The 23,008-nt window shown below is 40.4% G+C and overlaps 1 protein-coding gene across 2 annotated transcripts; it reads left to right on the forward strand.

Moving 5' to 3' along the window:
• Positions 1-1,285: 1,285 nt before the first annotated feature.
• LOC109599140 (uncharacterized) lies at positions 1,286-22,564 on the forward strand. Of its 2 annotated transcripts, XM_020015107.2 has the most exons (5): positions 1,286-1,425; positions 11,148-11,185; positions 18,613-18,971; positions 19,054-19,332; positions 19,424-22,564. In XM_020015107.2, the coding sequence occupies exons 3-5, from the start codon at positions 18,622-18,624 to the stop codon at positions 19,815-19,817; spliced, it is 1,023 nt and encodes a 340-aa protein (XP_019870666.1). In that variant the 5' UTR covers positions 1,286-1,425; positions 11,148-11,185; positions 18,613-18,621; the 3' UTR covers positions 19,818-22,564. The 2 variants fall into 2 exon arrangements, with proteins under 2 accessions (XP_019870666.1, XP_019870650.1); XM_020015091.2 differs by lacking the exon at positions 11,148-11,185.
• Positions 22,565-23,008: the final 444 nt, after the last annotated feature.

Below are 23,008 nucleotides of genomic sequence, written 5' to 3' on the forward strand. Positions count from 1 at the left end.
CTGGGATACGTTTCGCCGCGACAATCGGACATTAACAACTGCAAAAAAATATGTTGCGCTCGTTCCCTTCCACACAAAATCGCATCGTTTCACCGGTTTATTATATATATTTTTTTTGATGCGCCGTCACATAATGTCGCCTCACATTCGGCGGACGCACAATACGAATAATTGTGAATGGACTTTTTTTGAAAAACTAATTTAAAATGGTGCGAGACCGTTTCGTATTCTAATTAATTAACAGTCATATTGGGGGAGATTCATTAAATCCGAATATCGGACAACTGTAAATGTATTAAAACCGCCTGGACAGATGAAATATTTTGCGTACGCATGATTTAATAACAAAGGCATTATCGCACACATTAACTGTACTTACCCGTGATATTAAGGAGATTTATTTAAATCTATTGCCTGCAATTACAGTCGATACCTGATTTTTTATCAGTTTTTGATTGGTTGCAGCTTGTTATTTTTGTATACGGGGTGCATTAGTTCAGCGTACCAAAAAAGTATTTAATTTTGGCCAGGACCGTCACTTATTATGTTAAAGTCCTGGAGCCTTCAAAGTTGGAGGAGATCAGCTAAGATTTTTTGTGGAAACTTGATCCTCCTCCTAATGATGAATTTATTTCTTAAATTTTATATGTTAATAAAGTTGGTTAAGATTGACGTTATAAATAAGTAGGTGGGTGAATTATACCTATTTATTGACTTGTTACACCGAGATCAACCCCATTGTAAACAATGGTTGAACAGACCCAAGAATTACCTGACCCCAAGAATGGTTATAAATCGATCGAGAATTAATAAAATAATTTACGGTGTTCATTAGGACGGTGGAGCTCTTCGCATTGAAAAAAGCCAACAGCCAACCATCTCTAACCCGTTATCGCTCCGGTGAAACCTTCAACATAGCGCGCGTTCGTCTACGAACGATCACGTAATCGCATTTTTAAAAATATCCCCCCGAAAACAACCCCCGGCGATCGTGCAAGACGCACCACCATGATCGCAAAAATATCCGGGACAATTTGGAAAAAACGAAAATCCATTCGCAGGTCCCGCGTGCCGGCAAATCGAGCGAGAAATTCAAAGTTTTGAAAGTGTTTCCACGCTCTACGTTCATGAATCGTCGTTATACCATTTTACCAACTCAGAATATCTCGTTCTAACCTAACCTTTCGAAGTAGGCATGTTATGCAGGTGGGCCGACCGTCGACGGACCGGCACGACCGCGCCCGAACTCGACTAACCGGTCTTGGCATTTCGTTTGTTTCGCCAGTATACGCAGCGCTGTCGATGTATGTACGTTGATCCTACGTTGGTTTCTGTGGTGGTGTGAGTTCGTTTCCTAAATGAAATGTTGCTAACAGCAACAATGTCACCTTCGAGCCCCAATTAAAAATGTGGTTTGAATCTCAGGTGAGTTTACCATGTCGGTTTTTGCGATTTTTGTCGTTTTTTAAAAAAAAAAAAAAAAATGATAATTTTTCGTTGGGGGAAAAACGCGGGCGAGTTGTGTGCGGGGCGGCCGCCCCCGCGACGGTGCGATTGTCAGCGCGTTGCGGTCGGATTTTTGGATTTTTCGGCGGCACAGAACGGCCGCGGCACTTGGAATTCACGTCGAAACCAGTTGGCCAGTGTCGGCCGCACACGACCGTCACATTTCCAATTGGTGTCCGACGAGTTTTCAGTGAAAACTTCGAAAATTTCGCTTCCACGTGACAACTGTCAAACTCGATCTAGTTACATACACTATCTTCGCATGTGTTTTGTTTTGAAGCGAGCGGGATCACAGTGTGCATTGAAATCGTTTTATGTACAGTCGGCCAGTCGTTTGTTGGTGCGGACGCGGCGTTGAGGCGGTGCGCGCGCCATCCGCACCGCTCGCCTGGCCGACTGTACATTACTCTTGTACTTCGAAGACAGAAAAGTGGAAGGGGTCGGCGCCACAATCTAGACGGTGCTGTTTACGACGCTCGATTGTTTTTTTACTTTATTATTATTATTATTATTTCGTATCAAAAGGCAGGGAAAGCTTGGCAATTATTTTCCGGTGAACCTGTTTAGGGAAAACCGCCGAAAAATCCCCACCACCCCACCTTTGTTCTTTGTGCTTTATTACCCCGCTTAATAAGTCGTAATTATCGGCTCATTAAGTGGTCGTTGAGGTTATGTGAAATGTTTATTGGTCGCACTTCGCCAGAAATTGTCCCGGACTGATTGGGCCCGGGCTGGGTTTTTTTTTCGCTCAATCAGAACATGAAAAATAGCGGAAGCACACAGGCATTATAAAACCGAGTCGACAGTCTGACATGTCCTGCTTTCTAACCAACCGAAATCCCGTTCTCTCGCTCGCCGCCTCGACAACGTATAACTATAACCCACTAACTATCCTTCGACGCACAGGTTTTTTTTTTTATTATTCGTATTTGTTTTCGCCAGTTCCAATATCCAATTCGATTTCCCGCCCGAACGTGTCAGATTGGATGTCCCACTGGGGCCGAAATATTTCCGAAATTCTAATTAGTTTCAAGTGAAACGAAATTCTTGGAGAAGGGTTTTATATATTGATTGTGTACAACTTCTCTAATAACATAGCGCGTTGGTGTAAGTAACCATAGCAACCGGTGGGCGTAACGGCCTATAGTACACAAGAGATTGACATGCGTTCATCTAGAGCCTTTAATTTAAATTTTCCAAAAACGGAACGCTTAACGGAGATTCGTCTGGACTTTAATTTTTTTCGAGAGATTCGTACCAAATGACCTTAGTAATTTGTTTAAAATTGCAGAGTCCAATTATACCAAGCGCACGGAATAACGCTGACGGCTATTTTAAAATAGCTCCAGAGACCTAAACTGTTAATATATCCACTAAAAATAGAGCATTTCTAAACTGTATTCAAATGCCAGTGAAGATTTCACTAGTAAGGAGTTAATCTGTGTCAATTTTAACGCGAAATTAATTGTTGTAATGTTTTTGCTATCAATTTTTGAGGTGATAAAAGTAAAAGTTAAAACAATATCGATATAACCACAGGCGGAAAAACGACAGTTTTATTGAAAATTAAGAGTTGAATAAAATTAATCGACAATACTAGTTAGCTTTTATTTTCAACGAATTTAATTTTGCTATTATTTATTACTGCCAATATCGTTACAATCAGCTTACAACTATAAAACAAATCCATCGGCAATGTAGTACGTGAATGGTTTTTTGAATGGATGAATTTTATTAACAATGTAATATTCACTATAATATGAATTATGTATTGGCTGTTGCGATATTGATGTATTAATGAAAAGGTAAACAAAATACCAATTATACGAATTAGATCTACATAAATACTACTACATGACATCACATCGATGATTTATAGTCCAGATTTTATAAATATAAATAATGAATGTGTGACGTCACTCGAGCGAACGCGTGTTAAATGATTTTTATGAATGAACATAAATATAAAAATGTAATCGCAAACTATTAAGATGTCATATCAGGCGCGGAACAACAATCATTACGTTGGCGTAGGTCAGTTACTGGATACATACGATTAATTATAACATAGTAATAGTATTTTTATGTAAATATGCCAGATAAACTTTCAAGATTCATTGTTGTTTATATTTACATTTTTAATAGGTTTATTTAGTCGATCGCGCTTTCAATATCAGTTACGTTGTCGTTCACATATAGATCTATCGGATAAACTTGTCTTGCTTGTTTTCATTCATTCAACTTCTCTGTTTTATTATCGCAACCGCAACAGGCAGTGCACATATTACTTTATTGTTGGGCGCCATCCCCCCTTCTTGCCGGATCATGTTTATTGCTTTAGTGAATGTATTAAATGTAACACTTGCCTCTTAGAATTTTGCTGTTAGAATATATTTTTTGGAAACAGCAGTTCTACAACGTTTCCACGTTTGTGTGTTTGTGCATTGTGTATAAATCATTTACATTTAAAATTCTACACTATGGATTTTTTTTTAACAGGCGTTGATACTTTACTAACAAATAAATTTGCTTTATGGTATTTAGAGCGACTGCCAGTTTTACGGCCGTGGTGGTATAAAATTTTCTGCATATTGTTGAGTTATTGATCGCCGGGGCCACAATCAATTTCTTAACGTGTCAGAATTCCCGCACCACAGGGCTACGACAACATTAAAACATTATTTTGCTTAAACAATTCGACCCGTGTGCACATTCATCCGAGATATTAACAACCAAACAAACAAACTGACGCCGAGACACACGATTGTACGTTCAGTCCTTACGTGCGACCGGCTACTCCTGAGGAGCAGCAACGTGACTCACGGCCGCCGAGTGATTTAATCATTAGTGTGGCGATAACATGATACAAAAAAAAAAAAAACGTGAAGAAAAGAAATAAACGGAAAGAAAGACAGAAAGAAAGAGCGGACATCGTTAAACCGTGAAGAGACAATGAAGGAATCCCCCGGTCCGGGTAGACGGATCGTAACGCCGGTGTCCCCGGCTTTCAAAACATAAACAAGACGCCGTCGGCTTTAATTATCGACGAGCGATAAAAGCGGTTCAAGCGTCGACGGGGAAACCGGAGCAGTACAATCAATCAAATTAAAATGCGAACGGGCACCGCGTGACATTGATTTCTCGGGCCGATGCCGCCGCGGCACCGCCGAGAGGGAATCACTCTCGATCTCGAATTATTGACCTTTGGGGCAGGTCAGCGACGAGGCATAAATCTGTTTCGGGCGCAAAATAAAACGGGCACACAGCAAGGGGGATGCCGACGTGGAATTCCTGCATGGCATTAAGGAAAAGGTGAGAGGGCCGACGTCTGTCGCGCCAGACTTGCGGGAATATGTGTCTGCACGCTGTCGTCGGATTGTGGCACAGTGATCGGTCTCGCGTGTAAATCTGGAGACGGCGTCAACCGTTCCCGTACGCGTATACCAATGACTGTTGCCTCAGGATGCGTCGCGGCAATAATGGAGCGATAACGGAAGTCGTTTTAAATGATTCACTCGTGAAGTATGTAGTGGAAATTCTATAGCGAATAAAATGTGCGCGCGACAATCTACAATAACAATAACATTTAATCTCGAAAGACAATAACAAACAATGCGAGGCCCCCCCAAAGAATGAGCTCGTCACCTACGTATTCGGATGATGTTTCGAGTGGAGCCACTGTACGAGACGGCAGCCACGTGAGATATGCAAGGAAGCCGGGAGAAGAAGTTTTATCGAGGGTCCCTGACCCAAATAGACATGAATCGTGGCATATGAATCTCTCTCAGGGGGGGTGGGCGCCGTAGCCGACGAGAAACGGTCGCGGGGCGCGGGGGAGCATGAATACTAGATGCACGTACGTACATAAGACGTCGCCCCGTTTGTGTCGGCATGAATGAAACTTACGAATTCAACTTCACTTTCCATTACGAGAGAGGCGAACACGAAAGGGCGAGCGACGGCTGCACAGGAATTTGATTTCGCATACACAAGTGAGGCGCGGCGGGCCGCAGGACGGGGGACAGATAAAGGAATCGGTAATGCAGGAGCTTCACTGACCACAGACTCTCATTCATGAGCCGCGGCACGGGTCCGTGTTTGCCTTCTTACTACGGATGCATTTAGGGCTTCCCCGCGGTTTGTTTACCCGCCAGTCTCACATTCTTCCATTCAGTATTACCATACAACCTGCGAGGCCTTTTCAATATTTACACGGCGAAAAATCGGTCGACGACAACCTGTTTTTTCTTCATCGTGTAACTGGCGTTATCGTCGTTTTATCATGAGTTGTGTGTGCGGTTTTAATATAATGCAAATTGGTTGTCGTTTGGTGCAACAGTGGCACAAGTCGGGGGATTAATATTGGAGTTGAAACTACTTCTGACATATCCCATATGTCGTCTTTGCAAGAACGAATGAAGGGGGTAAGTCGAATTATGTCTTAGCCTTTTTTGCACCAACATGTGCTTTTTTTTACTTCATTACCTTCCTCTCGGATTGGACATCGTTTGGTGCAAAAGTCAGGCGATTAATATCGAAGATATTATTTACTTTTGACTTAACCCATAACTCGTCTTTGCAAGAACGAAAGAGAAGTGTCTCACCAATTTACTTATGACATCTCATGGTTTCGTTGTTTTCCTCCCATGGTACAAGAGTGGCCCAAGTCGATGTATATTGGACATGAAAGTAGTTTTAACTCAAGAATGAAGAGGAAGTCTCCCACCAATTTATTTGCGACATCTTTTTTTTGCACCAAAATATATTTTTCTTTATTTCGTTGTCCTCTTCTCGGGTTGGCTATCGTTTGGTACAAGTCTGGCGATTAATATTGGAGACGAAATTGCTTTTGACTTATCCCATCGCAAGAACGAAGGGGAAGTCTCCCACCAATCTACTTAAGACTTATCTCTTTTTTCCACCAAAGTGCGCCTTTTTCATTTCATTGCTTTCGTCCTGAGCTACGGATAAATAAAAAATTAATTATGAAAGTCATCGAGTAAGTATAAAGGTTGTTATAATAACCACAGTGGAGTCGTTGTATTGTATTTAACATGTGAATTTCACATGTATCGTTCGGCATTGTTCTTTCGGTCCTTATGTCTCGAACAATTTAACTTGATTCATCTTTATAACGTAACGTTACTTCGGCGTGAACACAATTTCAATGATATCAAATAGTAGATATCCTAGACATTGACATTACAACACCGTCTGAATCCGAAAGGTCGCAATTAATTAATATATTATAAATAAGTGCACGTAACAGCCAGCGATGCCGATAAAAGTGTGACACGTCCATTATCCGGTCGCGTAAAACGATACCACCGTGGACATTGAAATTCGATTAAAGCGCGTCCGAAAGTGATGTGTCTGCGGCATTTACGGAGCTCATTTCCGCGTCCGTCACCTCTGGCATCGCGGTGACCCGAACATCACAAGACGTGACAACTGCAATCGGAAGCGTGTCTGTTGTCAACCAGTCTCGTCTTGATCGCGGATCACGGCGGACATAAAAACGACGAGATGTATGCATGTAACGCACACTCACACACACACTAAATACGTGAGGAGAGCACGATAAAGAGTGCAATAAAAACGTCCGCGAAAGCGCCATGCCGGTGGGGGAGTGACTGACGATAATCGGGGCCCCCGGTTTTCCGATCGGAAGTGTGACATACCTGACTCCGTGCCCATTCACGGCACCAGGATTCCTGCGGATAGTGGGATAGGTCAGTGGCGGTGACGATGCCTGCGAGTGAGGAGCCAGCCAATTGGAATGATTGATGAGACACACGATTCGTTGTTTTATGCGTTTTTCATCGGCTCCACACATGATCTAGTTATCATAGTTTAACAGGCACGACTTCCGAGACGGCGGCGTTCGGTTTGTTTGTCGTTCCGGCATTCCCCGGCGAATCTGTTTATGCGATGTTATGTCATAGAATAATTTATGGCCGATATTAACGTCTGCTAATCCTTTTCTTCAACAATTCGTCGTTTATGTAACGGAGTCGCGTTTATTTACGTCGTCGGGCCATTATCGTTTTTCAAGGATGCGAGGTGGGAAAGGGAAAGAAAGCATTTCACTTTTAACTGTCGATTTATGAGCAAGAGACATAAGAAATCAGATTACGGTTGAAAACAAGAGTGTAAGGTTTCATCATTGAATGATTTAAGGCACTTGCAGAAAACCGGTAGTCGATAATAAAGAATCCGAAGTCGGCGAACAGGTACCGGCGCTTAAGGAAGACGCCGGCACCGCACGACAATGTAAATGAACAATGGGGTGTGCGATTCGGCCATAACCTCCAGGACCGATTAAAAGTGGGTTAATGTTGTTACACAAGTGCACCGGCGTGGTGAAAAGGGCGACAGGTTGTTGTCGTGTATGAATGGATGAATGAAAAGGCTGTCACCTGCAGCTAAGCGCCGTACTCTCCGGGCACGGTCCGAGATTTATGCAAGCCCTAGCCGAGTAATTGTGCGTGGTGTGAGTGCACATAGGGTAAACACGGGTTTGTGCCGTCGACACCTGTTAGGTAATAGTAAATTCAGGGGCCCGGACGTTTCGCCACCGTTGCGGTTCGAGTCGTTAATCAGTTTTCTTTCGTGTTCCACTTCCAGCATCACCATCAGCTTCAAGATGCACGCCGGTAATGGCGACGATTAATAAACTGTCAGTCAGGGCACATTTACTGACTAATGCAATCTTGTAGTTTGTTGCTTCTTGGTACTTGATAACCTAAGAGTGTGATTGGTGAGGCGGAGACATTGGCAAAACACACATATCGACGCCGTATATCATGGAATCTGGATGAAACTTAAATAGTGACAAACATTCACACGAGCGTTATCTGCCAGCCTTGGTTCGAAAATACACAAACAAAATCGCCTGTTGACGACGCGGCAATATCAAAAACGTAAACACGTGGTTCGAATTGACTTAAGTCCAATTTAATGTTGACCGCGATAGGCAGTCCAGCCGACAGCCAAACGGTCACATCAGCCTCGTTCCAGCTTGTCGGACTGAGTTTATTTAATTCTTGTCTATTTTAGGTTATGACGAACCATACTTGTTTAACAGACTTGTTGCTTTCATTAAGCTATTTAGGAACGACACTGCTCTTAATTGATACGAGAACGAAAGTGCCAAACAGTTATTGCTTTAATTCGTTATATAATTGTAGTTATAACGAGAAGAGAAACATCCCACCATAAATTTCGTGGGGGGACCGGATAATCGATAATCAGATAATTGTCGCGGTGTCCTCACATCGATTTCGGTCGTCTGGGAAAAATTAAAAATCGCGCCTATTCCATCGGTACGAGTAAACAAGTGGTTGGAAAACATTCCTCGCCGCGTTCCGTCAGTTAAGAAAGTTGGAATTGTATTTGTTTTAAAGCACACATTTATGCGCAACATTCGTACGTAAGGTTCGTGTTGGCCTGGCGTCGGATCGGTCGGCCGAGCGAACCTCGCCTCTACGTATATCCCCTTGCCTGGGCCCCATAGTCGCGATAAGACAAATTCTCCTCGCCAGCAAAGCAATGGAGCGAGAAGGCAGCGAGGCCCGACGACCGGAGCCGAGGCTCGCGGATCCGCGTTCGTTTCACATAAAAGAAGGCCAACTCGTTGAACTTTTCTCCGTCGGTGGCGTAAATACGACTGACGTAGCAATCGCAATCACATAACAGCACGAAAAAAAAAACTGGGAATTGGTCGACGGAGGAGCCAGATTGGAGGACGGGGACGTCGAAAACTTCACTGGCTCCGTTTGTATGCTCCACACGTGGAGCGTGGACGTCCGACGACGACGTCCGTTACTCGGTACGACGTCCCGGTCCCCTTGGCCGTCTTCGATCTCTCGGCTACGCAACATAAAGAACTGTTATTCGAAGAGAAACTGCGGGCCTTGCTTTTAACAAAAAACCAATCGGAGTTTCGAAATGCATTCTTCACGGATTTTGAGGTCGCATTATATATACATATATATAAATTTTTTTATGGGGCCCGCCGTACGTACGCGGGAGTACGGAACGGACGGGCAGGATGTATCCGCACGTGAATTTTCCCCCGGAATAATAACCAAACAAAATAACAGATAATTGTATTAGGTCCGACCACGTGTTTTTTTTGTTTCACGCCGCTAGAGTGGGGATGCGTGGCAGCATTGATATCGGATATTTCTATCGAGAGAGGGCGGGACCTTGCGCCTTTCTTTCCCCGTTTCGCCGCCCGAAAATCGTGCCGACGGGGCCGGGAAAATTTTTGGGAATTTTCGACGAATTTTGGTCGTGGGGGTGACGGGGCCGGTAGCCGTGTGGCCGTCGCATCGTTTCGAACATAGCCGAAAACAATGCACGGGCGAAAGAAGAAAATTGAAATGGTCGTGAAAAATACGAGCGGGCATAAAAGTAAAACGCCACGGCGCCGCGCGAACCGGGACGCAGATGGTGGGGATGGCGTCGCGGCGATTGGCGGCGCGACGCCCGTTACTCGCCCACGCCGCCCCCTTCGGATCGTAGCGCGCCGCGGACGCCAGCAAAAACAAAATGCTCCCGGCTCACTCCGTTTTAATTTGAAATGTTCTGCACGCTGACAACGAAGGGAGGTTTTTATGGAAGGGTTTTTAGACGTGGCGAGGGTTTTTGTTAGATTACAGAGTGTGAGGGAATATATATTTTTGGACCGTTTTGAACTTTCGTTCCCCCTCTATATAGAAGGAAATTAATGGGGAATACGGCTTTGAGTTGTACAAGGGAAAATTTTAAACTTTGTTGAGTCATATTTTTGTTTCTGGCTGGTTCGGGTTTTGGGGTAATTTCGCCGGTCCGGGCTTGCCTTCGCCCCAGAACTTTGTTATAAACTAATCTGATGACGATATGTATTTTCGACATATTAATTCTATTTTAACATTAATTGTACTCGTTCCGTATCTAATTCGAACTAATGCCATCGACATTTTCACTATTTACTTTAATACTGTTGACAAACACATCCAATAGGATTTTTCTATTTTTAAACAGCCAAATCAATGAACATAAAATTCTAATAAATCCTTCAACTGAAACCAACTTATAATCTTGTATTAATTTCCAAAGCGATTCCCCAAAATACGTACACAAAAAACAGGCATAAGTCAAGTAATACAGTGATACGAATTGCAATTCTTCTCAAGCGGGGTTGGTTCGGTCGCACGGGCTGCATAAATCTACTCCTGCGATAGCATTTGTCATTTTCCGAATATCACAGGGTCGAATGGACGAAGAAGCGCATAAGGATAGGGCGAGAAACGTGGGGGAGAACGAAAGGCACCGTAAAAAATGTTCTTTGCTCCGCCGACGTTCTCTCCAGTCCTTGGCGAGGGAGTTTTTGCCGTTGGAAAATAGCCCTTCTGTTTGAGTTGTTGGGAAAAGACAACAAGAGTTGCCTGGTATTTATGTAAACTTCCGTAGGTACAGTGCGAGCGGGGTATTGATGAAATTCTAATTTTAAAATTACAAAGTTCTTGTATCAAATATCAGATCGAGAATAAGTTGGGTTCGTTCTGATGTTTTGTTCCAAACCATGTTTTTTAATGCCCATTTGTGACGGTTAAGACGTTTGAGTTTAATTTGAAACATTTTTACTATTCCAGGTCAGTTACCCCGTCTTCTTCCCAGGCTTCTTATTTAGGTAATTTTTCAAATTTATTTATGTTCGTTGAATCAGCGTTAGAATGAATATTAGATTTTTGTCAAAATTATGTAAATCCACCTAAGTACAGTAACTGTAAAAGGTTCCCGTTTGAAAAAAAAAAAAGTTGCCCAGACCACAATGCGCCCCTATTAGGCCGGCGGTCTGTCTGCCCGTTTCGAAACATCCTGTGCATCATCTGTAGGGTGAATCTGAAAAATGCAACCAGTCCGACAGACCGTACCCGTCCTTTAAAAATAAACGCCCTGTCGGGTTTTAGCATGGATCCCAAAGCGTTGCGACCCGTACCGTTCCGACTACCTGGTCGCCCCAACAAAAATAGTTATTTATAATAGTTCCATGCCTGCCTTTGCTCCGACATGCGGGGCCCTTTTTAATTTTAGAACCCAGGTAAAATTCACCGAGACCCACCGCTGTACGAGGCAGTTTAGGGACGAAATTTTTTTCCCAAATTCAATTTTGGATTCGGACCGGCCGTTTCCTATCACCTGAAACCCCACCGTTACAACAGGTTAATTCCTTTGTTGAATCGAACCTGGGCGTTTGGGCACTAAAAGGAATTATTTTAAATTGCAAATTATTTTCGAAAATCCCTTATATAAATGTTATTAATGGGTTTTTGAATAAATCTACGATGGGTTTTTTGAATAAATCTACGATGTGTGTTACAATATTCGTTTTTTTAAATATAAATTACGTTTCCGCAATAAATTTGGCAGTGCCGACATAAATTTGAAGTATCAGTGATCAAAATACTAGCCATTAAATCCCCATTAAAATAATTACTTAATCCGAATATCCGAATAATCAAAAGATGATAAACCAGATGTGACAGATATAATTTATTAACTAACCAATTTTAGTTATTCGGTAATGATAATGGCCGAAGTCAGTAGGTCAGGGTGTAAAGTGTTATGATACCGGCTCCAATTACCATTTTTAATTGCACTCGGGGAAACCATACATCTCAGTGGTATAATAATGGTGCGTTTCGGCGTAAAAAGGACTTCGAATGTCAGGTGCAGATTTATTTACCAATGTGTTGAATGTACCTGTTAGTTTGTCAAAAGGCGTGACAGCCGTAATTATGATAAAACCCACATTAAAAGCCCTGTTAAATGGTTATTTCGCTGTAATTTTATTGGGTTATTGGGAATGATTAAGCGGGCTATATTGTTTGCGATAGATTAAACAATTATAGAAAAACTGTTATTATTGCATTTATGTTTTTAAAATAACACATGAATTTCATCAAATTCGTTTTTTTTTTTTGTTTTTTGAAAAATTGTGTTAGTAGCCGACTGTTTAAAATTTAATTTCAACTAGTTATTTTCCTTGAACGATATTAAATTCTGTAAACGTCTATATTCAGCTATCAATTCTGTATGTTCAGTGATAAACTTTCTAATTCCATCCGAACCCGATAAACGGGCACTTTCGAAATAAACAACTAATTTGCCCGTTTTTATCTACAACTTGAAAGAATTTTGACTTTGTTCAAGTCGGTTGCTTAAAATTATATATTTTTGAAGGAAATGCTCATTAATTCCAGTCCTCATTTTGTACGTGACAATATTTATTTTCGTTATTAACCATCGGACATATTTTTCATTAACGCATTGAAATCAATTCGTCTTTGAAACGTAGAAGAAGGGACGTTTATTTGGCAGAAATACACCGGGACTCCACCGGCACGGATTCCCGTCACATCAGATGCGAGCAATAATAATTAACATAAGGAACGATATTAATTTAAAAAGGCCCCCATGATTCAGCGGAGTGTTATCCTATCTCCCCTCCAATGCGCTACGCGGAGAGAAAGAGCCTGCCTGCGACGACGATGATTCAAAGTTAAAATACAATTTTCCATTAACGCGAGAACGAAGGCAGAGGCAGAGAGCGCGCAAGATAGAGAGTATAAAAAGTAACAGGGCATCGGAGAAGTACGGGCGGCGAAGGGTGGGCGCGAGGGCGAGGGGGAGAGCGTAGAGAGAGCGAACGGAGCGGGATTAGTAATGCGAGAACGGCGGCGGGGCCCTAGAAGCCCTAGCGAAGGGGCCACGCGGTCGCCTGCCTGCCTGCCTGCCTGCCTGCCAGCCTGCCAGCCTGCCAGCCCGCCAGCCTGTTTCGCCGTACGGCGAGAGGGAGACAAAGGCAGCGGGCGCCCTCTCTAGCAAGCCCTTCCAGGAAAACGGGGCGCTCTCGCTGGCAAGGTACGCCATGCGAGCGCGGCTCCGCTCTGCTGGAGCGCCCAACCGACACAAACTCGGCTTACGAACGCGCCAGCGACCCTCAAAATTTAGCCAAGGGAAACGGGACCGTCGGGTACGCGTTCGCACACACCGAAATATTTGCCAAGTGGCTTCGATTATTCTTATCGTGTGATGGTTTTTACCATTTACGATTAATTTGTTAGTAATTTATCTTCATTAAGATGTATTTTCTTGTACCCTTACGGCATGACACTCGTATGACACAAACATGACTGTATTTATAATCATAGTCTTATGTAAACGTCACGATAATATTTCTTGGTGTTGCTACAACTATATCTTATTGAAAGCCAATTATTAACAAAACTCACCAATAATCACAACTTTCCCATTTAAACTTAAATTGTTGATAGATCCGGTTTTTTGTAGTCGGTTGATGTCGATGCTACAAGAAAACCTTATTATTGACATAATATTCGGTTTGGAAACAATTTATTTTCATTAAGATACATTTTCTTGTACCCTTAAGTATAACACTCATATGACAAATATAATCGCAATCTTATATAGACGTCATGACAATATTTCTCGTTTTTACTACAACTACACCTTTATTAAAAGCCAATAATTATAATATTATATATATATATATATATATATATATATATATATATATATATATATATATATATATATATACATTAATTTCACCAATAATCAAAAGTTTCTTATTAAAAAGTGAGGACAATTATCAATTTAAATTATTGATAGATTGTTTTTTATAAACGCAATTATATTGACACTAATAATAAATTTTTGATATAATATTTGATTTGTGAGGATCTTCATTAAGAAAATTTTCTTGCTTTTTGTAATACAAAACTCCATAAGACACAAATATGATTGAATTTTATTTATTATATTCATCTAAAAGCCATGATAATATTTTTTGTTGCTGCTACAATTGCATCTCAATTAAAAACTAATAATTAAATGTAGTACACCATACTTATATGTATATGCATGTTAATTTTATCAATTATCAAATATTTCACATTAAATTATGATAAAAATTTTGAACTTTTGATAATGAATTATTGATAGCTCACTTTTTTGTAGCCGGTTAACATTAATACTACAAAAAAAAATAATATGAGCATAATATTCAGTTTGTGAACGTGTATCTGCATTATGATATATTTTTTTGTGACCTTACAACACAACATTTATATGACACAAACATGAGTGTACTTATAATCACAATCTTATGTAAACGTGATGATGATAATTCTTGTTGCTGCTACATAAATTTCTTAATTAATATTAATAATTCAATTTACCAGATATGTACGTATATTATATGCTAATTCTATCAATTATTAAAAAAATTAACATTAAATTAGTGATAAAAATTATGAACTTAAAATATTGATAGCTCTGTTTTTTGTAATAATTTGATATTAACATTATTATTGACACAATATTCAGTTTGTGAGCATTTATCTTCATTAAGATATATTTTCTTGTGACCTTACAACTCAACAACTCATATAATACAAACATGAGTGTATTTATTGTAATCACAATTTTATGTAGACGTCATGATGATAATTTTTGTTGCTACTACATACACGTCTTATATATTAAAAAATAATAATTAAATTTACCAGATATATACACATGTTAATTTAATTAATTTATAAAACTATAAAATTAACATAAAAATTTTGAACTTAAATTATTGGCAGCTCAGTTGTAGCATTAAAATTGACATAATATTCGGTTTGTGAGCATTATGATATATTTTCTTGTGACCTTAGAACATAACACATCAAATGACACAAACTAAGTATATTTGTAATCGCATAATAATTCATGTTGCTGCTACATATACATTTTTATTAAGAATAAATAATTAAATTCTATCAATTATCAAAAGTTTAACATCAAGTCGTGACAAAAATTATAAACTTTGATGGGTGACGAATTGTGTCTTTATTAATATATATTTTGATGTACCCTCATAGCAAATTAAAATATTTCTTGTTGCCGCTTCAAATAAATCTTAATAAAAAAACAGTAATTAAATCCATCAGTCACGTAAAGTTTGTCATTAAATTATTGATAACTCAGATTTTCTGTAGCGAATTTTGTTATTGACATTATATGAAAACCTTATTATTGACATAATATTCGGTTTTGTGTGCACAACCGACGTCGGTACCCTTTTTGTTTGAGGGCCCCTGGATTGGTTGGTGTGTGTGCTCGGCACAAAACGGAGGGTTAAACATAGCCCGCTCTGGTTCGAACAACAAGCTCTTGTTTCTCGGTCCCGATCATGCGCACTATAGTCGCCAACATCGAAACCACGATCCAACGTTGTGTGCACCGTATACGAGTTTCTTTAGCAATGGGGAATTTCCAGCGGTTGCATACAATTCCTCTCTCTGCACACGACACACGAAACGGGCGATTTTTGGCGGGGACGCTGGTGCAATTTTCGAAAATTTTCATCGCACCATTCAATTACGAAATCGATTAAATGGATATGCGTAATGTAACGGAACAAACGTCGGCTTTATTATTATAATTATGGCATTAATTAAGATACTTGATCATTTAATGAATCATTGTTCATCAGGTAAATTTTATTTGCGCACGTAATTATGTCGGAATGTAATGAAAAGGACGTGGCGATAAATTTGCGAAGAGTCGCGTTCATTCATCATCGAAGACATCCAATTTTCGATAATTTCGTAATGCGGATTGTAAAACCGCGTTTGTGCCGATTCCCCCCTAAAGCCTTTATCAGATATCATTATCCAAACACGTCGGTAAACGGAACGGCCGGGTAATTTCATCAGGAAAATCACGATTCCTCATGTATATATGTATATTTATTTATTTCGACCGCCGCACCGCATAAACGTAATTAACCCCGAAAATTACTGTTGCACAATTCGTTACGCAAACCTCATCGGACTTTAAGATTTCTGACGTTGGATAACCGAAATGATATAGAATTTTTCTGGACGCCGACCACTGCGATGCGTGATGTAAGCAAGAATGTCAATTGGGGCCCGTAATGAGTGGAGTGGAGTGGAGAAGAAATTTTTCGAACTGCGTTAATTACGGCGCTTCGGCCACTTGTTGTAGATACAATAAATGTGCCGATGATGAGTTGTGTGGACCCATAACGCGGGCAATGATTATTTAAAAAGAGCCTGCCGCTAACAGACACGTCTGTCGGGCCCGCATTGGTACACAGTATTCATTATCGAATTGGATTTCCAAGCAAAAAGTGTGTCAAGAGCCTATGGCAGACACAGCTCGCACTTAGACAATAACGGGGTGGTGTGGCAATATTTTGGTCACCTTGTACCACGGAGCGTTCATTTTACAACGCCATTGTTTTCGAAAAACCGACGTGCAACGATCAGAATTTCGATATCGGCTAATTGCCGTCGGTCTGTACGGCTCGTGAAACTCAAAATACCCGTGTCCTTTGTCCATTTGACAAATACTGGCAGCCGTTTTGCACAATCGCAAAACGGCAAAAGCGTCCGATCAGAATGTTTTTTTTTATGAAATCTCTTCGTGTATTTGATGCGGTTGTGTGTATGCTGATGCACGGGTACGGCAATCTGATGTTCGTCGAAATTGACGTCATGTGAAATCCTGTTAGAGAGATATAGAAGCCAATATACCGAGGTCGGTCGTTCTATGCGCCCGTCGTCCGGACGACGAACAGAACACCCGTTCCTAACTTCTTTCGACGAAAATTGATTGCGACAACGTTTCAGTGCCAACGTCGATTGCTAAATTTCGTAAAAGATCCAACGACGAGACCCGTCGTAACGTCGACCAAACACACACACACACGGGCAAGAACGGAAATGGCGCAGATTGCGTCGGGCACGACGACGGGGCGTTCGTGGAACGGCGGCAGCGGCAAAGCCAGGCCAGCCGGCCCCGTCGAGCGGCTCGGGCACTTGGGGCCGGCCATCTCGAAGGCCGATCACTTCGTTCGGGCCGCATGAGAAACTACGCGGCTCTCAAGGTTACCGCGTCCGTTCCCTCGGTCCGAAACAAGTACGTACGCCGAGCGACAACGCACACGGCGGACGCAGAGCCGCACTAGGTGGTTTCTATTTATAAACCGTCGGCGACGGTCCGCGGCGCCCTTTGTTTTCAATAACGTCCCAAGATGCGGACCGAACGGCGGCCGCCGGTCCGAATAATTAGGAACTGTTTACGACCCCCCATTAGCGGGCGGTGCATCCGCCAAATTTAAAAGCCCGCGAGGACATAAAACGTGCACGTACGGTTCCTTAATTTTGCGTGATTAATGGATTCAACGAGCCCCCCATCTGATTAAATAAATACTTGAGAAGTAATTAACGATTTACGACTGGCCACCACTAATAACGCAGTAAAACCGTTTTATGGTCTTACATCCGTACAATTAACACACGAAGCTCTCGCCGTGTGTGTGTCAGGTTACGGGCGAACCCCCGGGAACCTCGCTTTCTCACAGGTCCCTGTTCCGAAAACGACACAACACCGAATGGTCGGCCGGACTGAAAATCAAATAGAAAGCGGGCCCCGTTGTCTCTCTTATATAAAGAAGTAAAAAAAACCCAACGGCACCGCGTTGGCTCCGCAACAACTGCTGTGTGTATGTGCGTTCACCGGAGAGCCGAGTCATTTCGACCGGCTATAATAATATCTGGTCGTCGTGTTCGTTTTGTACGGCCGACGTGGAGGAGAGCGAGTGTTCAGCGAACGGCAGAGGTGAAACTCGGCCGACTCGCTGGTACTACACGCTTTGTCTTTTATGCTCCGAACTAACAGCCATGACGCGCAGCGGTACCCATTAGTTGATTTCTAATAAATCTAATTATTAGAAAACCAGGATGTGGGCTTAAGAATGCCTAAAAATTTACTGTTAGGTCTTTTTCAACTACCGCCCGTTGCATACTATCACGACGGCGACGGCGATATAAGCGCGCTATGAACCTAGAATTTGAAAATAAATACGTTAATATCGCATCATCATTACTCACAACAATTTACGACATTATCATTAACTAGCTGATTTGATAAACTCTACACCTATACTTTCAATAATAATAATAATAATATATTCAGTTATGTTGACCAAAAAATAATTTATATTCATTTTGTTTCCAGAACTGTGCCATGATGGGTTTGCAGGCGACAACAGGTGTAGCAGCTGGCGGCAAGAGAAAACTGGTGGAGGCGGCGGCGACGGCGGCGACGCCCGGCGATCCGACACCGGCTAAGAACGGAAGATGGGAGGCGGAGGATTGTATAGCCAGGTTACAGGCGGTGGCGGTGCCGGCGGACGCGTGGAGAGCGCCCTCCGCACCCATTACGCCCGTGCCGGCGTCTACGTCGCTCGCGGCCACCCTGCTGACGGCCGACGAAGAGTTCGACGACGACGAGTTCGAAGACGAGCTGTCCGACGAGGAGCGGTGCGTCGGCGTACCTGAACCGGCCAGGTTTACCTCACAGCCTTACACTAATAGGTAATGAGTTGGTACGATTTGCGTGTGCAAGTCTTCCGGATGAAACTGACGTATAATTAAAAATTGTTTCCGTTAATTGCAGATATCAGTCGCCGACGTCCGACTATTGGCAATACTACCAGCCGCCCCAGCAACAAACGATTCGTTGCGAGGAAAACGGCAAGTCGTACCTGGAATTGGGTGCTTCACCTCCGGTGAGGACGCGTTGTTGCGACGGAAGGACGCGATGGTGCCACGTGCCCTGCTACAGGCAGAGGCGGCTAGCCGTACTTAACCTGTCCATGTGCAAATTGGCGAGGTACCGCCAATGCTCTGACCCATCGCTTAGGCGGTCCGTGCTCATTTGTAATACGCTTAGAAGGTAAGTGTCACAAAATTTTCACTATTACTATTTGACACACACACACCCTGAGGGACACATCACATCATATCATATATTTTTTAATTTCTAGATTAGAGAGGGAGATGGAAAGCGAACCCCCGGAGCCCACTTTTCCGTCGATGCCGGAGATGGCGCCGCCAAGCAGGGTGAACCCCGTGGTCGAGCCCAGTTACGAGCAAAGTCTCAGGGACATGACCTGTTCGTCGGGTCGTGCCACTCCGTTTCCTTCGACCGCCCCCGACACGGACTCCGGTCTGGGCGACGACGAGATCTCGCGGCCCATCAATTGGGGTTCGGTGCTGAGTTTGACCTCACAAACAGACTTAGAGTCCCTAAACAATAATGAACTGTACGCGGAACTCGGTTTGACTAGTGTCAGTGACGAGTGGAAAGAACAATCGGCTTCCTCATCGCGTAATGACAACGAGTGGGACGGTTTCATGCATGTACTTGTCGGGACGTAGCAATAAACGGGGCCTGCGCTCTGCAACGCGTAACTGTTTTTTACTCAGGTTGTGATCAACGTCGCCCGGTCGCAAAATTGAATCACGTTTCTGTAGTCTAAAAACGGCGACTCCCCCTAGACTGCTCAAGTAGACGAAAATTACCGTGGTACACACTTAACTCGCATGGTAACTCTTCCAAAATGCAAATACCTCTTAGACTATAACAGCGTTAAACATTTATAAAATAAATAAGCGTTTGGTCCACCTTTAGATCAGAAAACATGATTCAGTTTTGCACTTCGGTGATTTTAATATCCCACTAATGCGGGATATTTAGATAAAAAGACAGTATAGTGCAGTACAGGAATTGTGCAGCTACATAAAAATTGTTGACTATTTTTTTTATATATTTCTATTTAAATATAAGTTTTTACCTAAACAAGCGAGTTGGACTGAGGTACTTAGATTGCGGGTGACTTAACGCAACACTATGATCTCTATGGCTCAAATTCATAGCATAGACTTAAATGAAACTGTACGTACATTAAGAAGCATTCAAATGTCGCGTTCTATTAGGTTCTAGTTTATCGATTTTTTTACCGTGGATGTGGACTTGCGACTGGACAACAATAGCTACCCCAAAACTTAACCGCAAAACATTTAAATTTAACTCTTATTATAATTTATTACGTATATTTTTTTAATTCAAAATAAACATTTCAACCAAATAAAGGGGGATTAACCTAGTCTAGTTGTGAGTCTATACCATAAAGTTAATTTTCTGAATTGACAAACATAATAGACTGAAAAAACTGAGAATATCGGTTACTAATTGTAAATACTAGGTATTTTTATACATTTTACTCTTCCGTTTTAAGTAGCCTATTAGTTATTTTCGCAACTCTATGCTATGAAAGCTCAACAAATTTAATTTGCAGTCAAAAATTCTAGTGGTAAATTTAAAATGTGGCTTCCATGGGTGATATGCTTTTTACGTTTTTTATGGAAGTGTTATTTTAAAATTATCATCGGAAATGAATGACCGTTTATTGATATTATTTTTTGGTGTTATAGACCCAAAATTTTTTGGGCATTCCTGTGTACATAACTGTGTAATATAAATTGTATATAAGAGGAAAAATTATTCTAATTAGGTCTATATTTGTAAATATTTCATATAAATATATATATGTTATATTGCATATATTTTAAAAATGTGTGAATTTAATAATGAATATTTGGCAATGTGGTTATACACTAAAACAAATTAACTCCCAGTTCTTTTGTACATTCTGGCAAACTAATATTTACATCAATTTGGTTACAGTATATTAGATTACCGACGTTTATTTTATAAATAACTTAATTTTTGTTCAAGTCTTATGTAATATTTATATAGGACTTAAACAAGAACGAGCCACGACTACAGGTTTTGAAAATATACTGAATAATCAACATACAATAAACTATTTTTATGTTACCAAACCTAATGGATTCAATTCATCTCACAGAAAAAAATATAAATTGGGAGTAAAAATCTAGTCTGAAAATTGTCGTTCACTTTTGGAGAAATTTCAGCCAGTATTAAAACAATTGTCAAAAATACGCAAATAGAATTAAAGAAAAAAAAATAATTGTTTAAACCGTCCCCTCCAAATTTCTTCCGAAGTGACCAGATAATGATACATTTGTAGGTGTACAAACCATATTAAGTAATTGTAGTTAGCAAATTTTAAGTCACATTCACAATTTGATGTTTATTGTGAAAGGGACTTTGTACTGTTTCTTGCCATGACAAATTATTTCAATACGAAAATTTTATATTATTGTTGCAGACCCCGGCGTACACACGAAACGCACTTAAAAACTGCTTAATTATGTTTGGGCAGTTTTTAGATGCCACTGTGTGTAACTGGGAATTTTGCTCAATTATTGTATTCAGATATCCTTTTGTGACTTTGTTTATCTTATAAATTTTAAGTTCCTACATGTACAAACTTAATTTAAGCTAATTTATTTTAAACTTTATAGGATATTCCAATATTAAGTATTACTCAAAATTAAATAACAAAAAGCAGATCTGAATACATGTTCTTAAAAGGCTCTAATACCTGTAAGCATAAGAACTTTTTGACGTTTTTATTTTTTTATCAAAACAGTTTATGTAACAAATAATAATGTAAGGGCACAAGTGAAACTGTTATATTAAAAAGTAAATTATTGAAATAAAATACTGTTGTGGTACGAACAATTTTATAAGTTGTTAAAATTGCAATTTTATTCACCATATAAAAAATAGAAGAATTTATTAATAAAAATGGCAATCAATATTATACAGTTTTACAAAAATAAAAAGCTGTGTTTCTATTCTAAAAGAAAATATATGCACAGAATTTTAAAAAGAATATTTTGATAAAGTTGCAATAAAAAAAATTCTTGAATCAATCTGTAAGGGGCTAAAATATTCTCAGAAATTAAAAAATTATCAGGAAAATTTTAAACAACGATAATGTTCTTAAGTACCAATTTCGGGAGGATATTTCGGCCTCAGGTAATAAATAAGAAGAATACTTGTACTTTCGTCCTACATCGACGCAACGTCAATAATAAAATTACGTACAACACTTAATGGTGTGCAAGTAACATGTGATATCATGTAATATTATGTTAGTGTTAAAAATAAATCGGTATATATACATATTACCTCATTTATTGTTTTATATTTTTATGTTTTAATATAATATCAAATAAGCCATTAGACTTTATTTGAAAATATTTATTTTTACCTTTATCACCTATACCTAGTATATATAAGCCTAAATGGTGACAAACCTATTAGAGGGCACCAATACCTTTAATTCAGTAATTCAGCTATGACTGCAATTTATTAATAAAAAAAAATAAATAAAATCATATAAGAATCAATGATTCACTAGTTATGAGTGTTACTCATAACTTTACCAGTTATGGTTATCCACACTTGGATGAACAGATCATCTTCTTGGTGGTGGTGTGTTGTTGAGATCACAATTTCAAATACTTATAATAGTATAGAATGAAAAATTGGTCGACTTTATTTCACTACTAAAAAACTGTTTTTTTCAGTCGTGAAATAAATGTTTCAGTTAAATCTACTAACTAAATAAAAGTAATGTATTTGTACTCACATCATATGTATCTATAAATTACAGTTAGAACATATAGTTTGA

Source organism: Aethina tumida, chromosome 1 (genome assembly GCF_024364675.1).
Source record: "Aethina tumida isolate Nest 87 chromosome 1, icAetTumi1.1, whole genome shotgun sequence".
Classification (NCBI taxonomy): domain Eukaryota; kingdom Metazoa; phylum Arthropoda; class Insecta; order Coleoptera; family Nitidulidae; genus Aethina; species Aethina tumida.

Excerpts from the sequence above, each read along its gene's own strand:
- LOC109599140 (XM_020015091.2), top strand. Across the intron at positions 18,972-19,053 it reads TCACAGCCTTACACTAATAG|ATATCAGTCGCCGACGTCCG; the intron begins GTAATGAGTTGG and ends CGTTAATTGCAG. Across the intron at positions 19,333-19,423 it reads ATTTGTAATACGCTTAGAAG|ATTAGAGAGGGAGATGGAAA; the intron begins GTAAGTGTCACA and ends TTTAATTTCTAG.